Raw genomic sequence first — 7,688 nt, 5'->3', positions numbered from 1 at the left:
TTCGTTTGAAATGTTTTCTTAGCGAAAATAATACTGGGAGAAAGTGAGCTGTTTACTCATGCGCGATTGCGCACTCCAATACATTTATTGCTCAGTACGGGCAACGCCCCATGAAAATAATTTTGTAGTATGGAATTTTAAACGAACATAAAAATATTTTCTGATTCATAAATTTATAGGAAGCTTAAATGTGATTATACGAAATTACATGATGTTATTCTTTTCATTTAAAGATTGCGAAAGCGGTTTCGGAACCTTGAGGGTGCCAGTGATATATAGAACAGCCGCAGCAATATAAGTACCCGGGAAGAAGAAGCTGACGTCAAAAGTTGGTAGATGCTTTGCTTCAACAGTGTTTGAACGAGCATCTCCACATTCTTATTCCCTGCCTTTGTCATCTTCTTAACAGCAGTTCAATTCTGAAGCTATAGATCCCGGTGAAGATGGCAGCCAGTCAACCTCGCCAGAATTATCATCCCGATTGTGAAGCAGGCATTAACAAGCAAATTAATATGGAGTTGTATGCTAGTTATGTTTACTTGTCCATGGTAATTATATATATTTTCGTAATCCGTATTTGCAAACTATTTTCATAGTACTTAAGTTAGTCAATATCTGTTCGAATACGACTATGTTAAATAACATTTTTATTAATAGCCGATGGTAATTGCAAGGATAAGTATGCATTTGTTGGGTATAATTACAATATCTTCCATGTTGGAAAAAAAAAGTTGAAAATGGGAGTGTGAAAAATGTAGTATTTTAATGATATAACGAACCAAAATTGTTTTGATAGAAGAGCCACAGCATCTTGCTTTTGTTTTGTCTGGCCTATTATAGCAAAATTTTGAGCATTCCATTTTTTAAAAAAAATGAGTAAGAATCTCAGGATAATATTTTTGTGAGGCATAGGGGAAAAAGAAAAGAGTATTTTGTAACTGCAAAGATTCTTATCTTCCTTATTGATGTTGTCATAGTAATAAGATATTTATCGGTTTTAAAAAAAGTGCTGCTGAATTCACTTATAGAAAATATTTTATAAAACTGCATACATCCAAACTAATCTGAGAGCATGTGTCAACAGGCAATTAAAGGGTGGAGTAAGCAAAGTAATCTCCCACAGTGAGACCACTGGACATCATGCAAATGTTCAGAATAGTCTCATTTGGATGAAAACGAGCATCATTTTGCAGGAAGCCACAGCAAGAAGCCTGCTGTAGTTGACTTCTTGCTGTGGGTCTGTAAGATTCTAAAGCCATATGTGACATCTTTCATGAAGAGTTTACAAAAAATAAATGTATGTTTGGGTAGGTATTTGGAAGGCTGATAAAAAGAACAGAAGTAGAAAGAATAATCAGTGGAAAGGATAAGTTAAGTTTTGGGGCTGAGCTGTGTATGGATGTTCATCAGCTCCTAATCAGGTGTTCATACCTGATTAGATGAAAGTGGAGGACTAGTGGTGGTTAGTTGTTTAGTGGAGTGCTGCCCATGAAAATGCATAAAGAAGACAGTTCAGAAACAGAGCATCAATGAAAAAGTGATTTAGGTTGAATCTGACACAGAGAGAGAGAGAGAGAGCATTAAGTGGATTGTCCTATACCCCAGAAGAGAATGGATCTTCACTGCAAATTAGAATATTATCAAAAGAGGGAGTGAAGTAAAGTCGTACTGTGTGTGTGTGAGTGAGAGAGAAGATAGGATTCTGTTTTGATGGCATTATTTCATCCCACTTGAGAATGATGATGAGGAAATTGATGTTTAAGATTGAATCATTCGAGTTCTAAAAGGTGTTCTCTGAATAAAGAAAAGAAATGGAGTTTACTTTTCTCAGTAAAACTAAAGATAGGATTAGAGGTTAGAGAAAGTCATTGTTGTAGGAGGTACAGGTGAAAGCAGAGCCGTAGGATAACCCAGCATTGATTATTAAAATCAGAGATGAAATTATCCACAACGACATGTTGAGTTACCAGAGGCAATTAGTAATGTGATCAATAAAAGGCAGGAAGGAGACTAAAATGGTAGTTTGGTAAAAGGAGGGCCTTGATCTAATGCCCTGGAAATATCAAGAATGAAACCATGAGTTTCAACTTTTCACAGAGGGAGCAGTGTTCCTCCTCTGGGAAACTCTGTTTTTTTTTATCCCACGAAAGAAACTGATCACTAGAACACACAATTAACCGCCATAATACATTGGCCTTATAGCCTGAGTTGCTTTTGCAATAAATCCAGAATCATCAAATCTCTCAACTTTTGTATTGCATGGTTCCAGAGATTAGATATAGTTAATATTGGCTGTAGAAAGGGAATTGCAAAATCCATATTGATCACCAGTCAATTGTTGGCAACTTCTGGGATAGTGAAGAAGTTGCATTAACAGAGTGAGGATTTTTCTGAGGTCTTTCTGTTGAAAAATCAATAGGTATGCTGTGTGAGAACTAGAATTGAAGGAAAAGACTATCAAGAGGTCTGCCTCATCTTTAGGTGATTGCTACATGGAACAAACGGGATTCAGAAACTTCTTGTTTCAGAAAACCAGAAGGCAATCATTTTTTTTTTTTTTGCATTTGGCCTATACAAAGCGTACTTTAGACTCATTGTCTGTAGTAGCTTAGAATTGTTGTATGCTGAGTGAGGAGCTGGAGATTGACTTCATTCACCACATGTACATTGAATTTTAATCTTGAACAGCATCGGCATAGTTCTTGGAGAACCAAGACTTGGATAAAGGTCTTGGGTTTTGAGAGGAACACAGGCCTTCATCCCAAAATTATGTATCCTTCATAAAATTATGAAGAATACATAATTTTTATAATAATATTTGTTTGGATTGGAGTAGAAACAGTAATTTAGACATGAGGCTAAGATTTGCTGATAAAATTTAAACATTCCATTTAGACATGAGGCTAAGATTTGCTGGGAAAAGGTGGATCTGTAGTGAATGAAACTTGGTTAGATTTGCTAAGAGGATAGCTAACATGTCTGAACTTCATTTGAAGGGATAAAAAGGTTTGAGGTGTTCAGAGTGGGAAGATTATTTGGTATTCTGTTAACTAATTGAATGTTAAAAATTAATTGAAATACTCTTTAGAAAGTGAACTTTCATATAAACCTTTATTGAACCAGTGGGGGATTGGCTGATTTCATATGGTAATCTCCCCCCTCTTTCAGTGGATTAATTAATAATTAAAACAAATAGAATTAACCTCATTATTCAAGTTGGGTTTATAAGAAGCCATGTTATTAGGTCTAGTTTGTGAACACTGATAGGATGAGCACACACAAAGCTCTGACTTGTAGTCATTGGATATAGTGCAGAAAAATTTTTTATTTTTCCAGTTGTGGCTATGAAGATATCTTTCTCTAACGATACTTAAATTGGTCACACCTTTTTTATAGAACAGTTTTGCATACTAACAACTTTAGTAATCTTTCTTATTCATCGCTTACTAGTCTCCTCATCAGTAGTTTTTCACTTAATTGTTTAATAGTTTGTTGGATTAAGTCTTCAATGTTTCAAAATAACTACTTTTTAGTTACCTCTATAGAGATTTGACCAAGAACTTTTCTTCCTTGTAATAAGTTATTGCCTTGATTTTCATTAAATGTATCTGCATATCACTTCTGAATGTAAATTAGTGCTAAATCTATGATGCATTCGAAAATGAATAGAAAACATAGTTGTATGTTCTGAAGTAATATTTGCAACACTCAACTCTCTTCTCATATTTGCAGTACCTCTGTTTCCGTGTTAATTCAACATGGAGGGATCAAGTAGTTGCTTAACTCATTATTTCTATGTAAAATGTTAATGATGACCTTAAGTACTTTATTGAAGTGCAGCTGGATGTTCGATTAACATTTAACTGATTTCATTTTGCAGTAGAGAAAGAAAGAACAAAATGGTGATTTTAATTTAGGTTCTCTACATAGCTGCAGAGTGTTTTATTTGGTCTCTTCAAGTAATGTTTTGATTGTTTATACCCAGGGCCATCGCCAGATTAGATTGTGCCCCGAGGCAAACAATTAAATATCATCCCTGATGTCTTTTAAGACAAATATAAAAAAATCTCCAATTGCTATTTTGTTTTTATTACAAGAGAAACATTAATGCAAAACAATTACATAATAATATTAATTAAATGTTTGCTCTACAGGGCAAATATAGTTGCTAGACCACCAATCTTTCTTGGGTCATTGCTGTTTGCAAATGATTTTTAATCAGTTTAAGCTTAACAGGAATTGTTAGCATAGCAACTGAGCCTACCGCAGTATGGCTGAACGAGTGCCCTTATTAAGCTGTGCTGTGAGGCAGGCGACCTCTGTGTGACACCCTGTTATCGGTATTAGTTATACCTCAATGTGAACTGTGCCCCCCCCCCACTCTATGTATTGACTTTTGAAAAAAAAGCACTAATCATGTTTTTAATGTATTTCCTCATTTTAAGGCCTGTTAAGAAAAATTATCAGTGCTGTTTAGGAAACCATCGATTAAGAACTTTTTTTTCCTTCTTCAAATGCAGCAAGACAAGTTTCATTGGACTTGTGTATTCATTCCTCAGAATGCAAAGTTTGCCTGCTCATCTGTATGAGAAGCTGTAGTTTTTCTCAACAAAACTCCCATATGTGAAGAATTTTGAGAGTAGGATTTTGTTGACCTTGTGTGATTTTGCTATGAGAATGTTTGATCTGGATTGTAAAATGTGACTTTGAGAAGCTTTATTTGCTGAGTTTTATTTTTATTAAATGTGCCTGAAAAGCATGCATTATGACTTAGACATAATTTTTTCCATTTGTACCATACTTGAGATCCAAGTATACTTTTTTTGCATTGCAGGTGCTGTTTCCAACTTTTCTAGAACACTGATATCCACTTACTGAAGAATTTTCTAAGTATGCAATTGTGACCAAAGCTGTTATTGCCTACTGGGTATAGTGGTATAATTTTCAACAAACAAAAAAAAAAAAAAATTGTGTAAAACCAGGTACAAAAAATACATTAAATTACATGGTATTCACTCATTAAAAACTTAGTATTTTTGGTTATTACCAATAAATCATCACTGAATGATTACATTAAAATATCATTTTGGCAATTGCTACTTAAACATCAGTGCAATCATTTGAAGAAATGATTGTGGTTAAAAGCTGAATGCTAAGTGGATAAGCAGTCTGATATTATGAATGATGTAATCGCAAGAAAGATATTTATTTAACCAAATATTTCGGTCTGGAAATAGCAGACCATCGTCAGTGATAATGCAAGAACAGTTTAAAAATACAAGCTAGAATACTAACAATAGATCGTTAAAATTATAACACGCCGCGTGATGTTAAATCACTAAGTATGAAACAGAATATTTTGAAGTACAAACATGATTGAATTTGCTATTAAAAAAAAAAAAAAAAATTAATGAGTAATCTTGATTAGACTTTTTCCCAGATTTTTGATATAGATATACAGTCATTACAATTCAGGTTGGGGCGATGGAGCAAGGCCTCCACGCTTTCCTTGAACAAACGTTAGAACCTATAACGGGATCTATGTAAGAGGCGAGTCTTGAACCAAAGGATGCTGTGGTTAGTTTCAGTCATGTGTTGAGCCAATCCAGACTTTTCAGGTTTGTTGTGAAGAATGGATGATTGATGTTCTTGGATTCTTTTTTCAAGAGAACGTCCAAGGAAAGTGTGGAGGCCTTGCTCCATCGCCCAATCTGAATCGTAATGACTGTATATCTATATCAAAAATCTGGGAAAGTCTAATCAAGATTACTCATTAATTAATTTTTATTTATTTTTAATAGCAAATTCAATCACGTTTGTACTTCAAATATTCCGTTTCATACTTGGTGATTTAACATCATGCGGCGTGTTATAATTTTAACAATCTATTGTTAGTATTCTAGCTTGTATTTTTAAACTGTTCTTGTATTACCACTGACGATGGTCTGCTATTTCCAGACTGAAATATTTGGTTAAATAAATATCTTTCTTGTAATTATATCATTCAGCCTTATGTCGCAAGTATCCTTGAAACAACAGATTCTTATCCTTCACTGGGAAAATGCTACCGAAATAATTGGTAAATTAGGAAAACTTTCAGTTATACAAGGTAAGTTATGAGCAAAGATTAATTTCTTAAAAATGTGCCACGACAACAAGATTATTCCCAATTTCGCTAAGATTAAAGAAACAATAAAATCTCCTGGAGCTCATAATATTTACCAGAACACTAGTTTATCTCTAATCTGTAATCAACTTAAAGCTGCTAAACGTGACCTTGCTTTTCACAGTCATCAGATTTCTGATTTGCGCAGCTATATATCCATAAATATGGATCCACATCTTTCTCACATAGTTCTAAATGTGGCTAAACGTTCTTCTCAACATGCTTATAATAAACTAAATCAACATCTTAACCGTAAATATGAAGCTCTTTCGTCTAGGCAATCCAAGCCATTCATAACTCCAGATAATTGGATTGTAAATATATCCGGACATCCTTTGACTAAAAGCGAAACCCTCATCCTGTCAAAATGACATGATTTTTCTATTGTTCCAAATAAAATACCATATCTAGATTTCCTAGTTAATATTCAGAGGAATCTTAATCATCTAACCAGTGATAAAGCTAATGCTCTTCGCCTAGAAGTCGCTTCGTCTCTACTTAAGGCTAAACTTCCTCCTTCCAACATATCTCCTTTTGAAATGAAATCTTTACATTCCTTGAGAAAAAATAATCACCTCATTATCACTAAAGCTGATAAGGGAACAGCAACAGTAGTTATGGACTTAGCAAATTACAGAAGAAAACTTTCTCTTTTGCTTCGAGATCGCTCCACATATCAAGAAATTGACAACTAAAGAAATCCAACCAACAGACAACTAAAGAAATTAAATTCTCTCCTTGATGAAGTCATCAGTTTGGATAAAGACACAATTGAAAGACTTAAAACTCATTTTGCAAGACCTCCTAGATTTTATGGCCTTCCAAAAATCCATAAGATTGACTATCCTCTTCGTCCAATAGTAGATTGTATCGATTCTCCTACTTACCGTATAGCCAAATATCTAGCTAAATTATTGAAATCTCACATTGGCAACTCTAATTCTTTTATAAAAAAAACTCCTCAGATTTCTTAGAAAAATTAAAAAATGTCTCATTACAACTTACAGATCTTATGGTTAGTTTTGATATAGAATCTTTTATATACCAATGTACCTCTCAAGGAAACTTTAAAATTACTTGCTGACATCTTTCCTCAAGATATTATAAAACTATTCGATTTCGTAATACATTCTGGATATTTCGTATATCAAAACAAATTTTATAGCCAAGTAGAAGGAACGGCCATGGGAAGTCCTCTTTCTCCGGCTTTAGCCAACTTTTATTTAGAAAATTTAGAAAAAGTCCTCTTCGCATCTATTTTCCCTCAACCATCTTTTTGGGTAAGATATATAGATGACATATTTACTATTTGGCCTCACAGCAAAAACGCTTTACCTTCCTTTTTAAACAGTATTAATTCCTTGAATCATCGCATAAAGTTTACTATGGAATTAGAAGAAAACAGCCAGTTATCTTTCTTAGACGTTCTCCTCATCCGATCACCTTCAAATATTCTTACAACTACAGTATACAGGAAACCAACATTCACAGGTCGTTATATTCTTAAAGAATCAGCCCATCA

General features: G+C 34.0%; 1 protein-coding gene across 1 annotated transcript in view; it reads left to right on the top strand.

The window, feature by feature from the left end:
- The first annotated feature begins 251 nt into the window (after positions 1-251).
- Positions 252-7,688, top strand: part of LOC150092857 (soma ferritin-like) — a 67,402-nt gene continuing 59,965 nt past the window's right edge. Inside the window, exon 1 of the mRNA XM_090414681.1 lies at positions 252-548. Within this exon, the coding sequence (XP_090270807.1) occupies positions 444-548 (105 nt within the window). The 5' untranslated portion in view covers positions 252-443. The remainder of the gene's footprint in view (positions 549-7,688) is intronic.

This window comes from Typopeltis vanoorti, chromosome 25 (genome assembly GCF_054136105.1).
Source record: "Typopeltis vanoorti isolate ZY-2024b chromosome 25, IOZ_Tvanoo_1.0, whole genome shotgun sequence".
Classification (NCBI taxonomy): Eukaryota; Metazoa; Arthropoda; class Arachnida; order Uropygi; family Thelyphonidae; genus Typopeltis; species Typopeltis vanoorti.
This window is presented reverse-complemented; position numbering and strand designations above follow the sequence as displayed.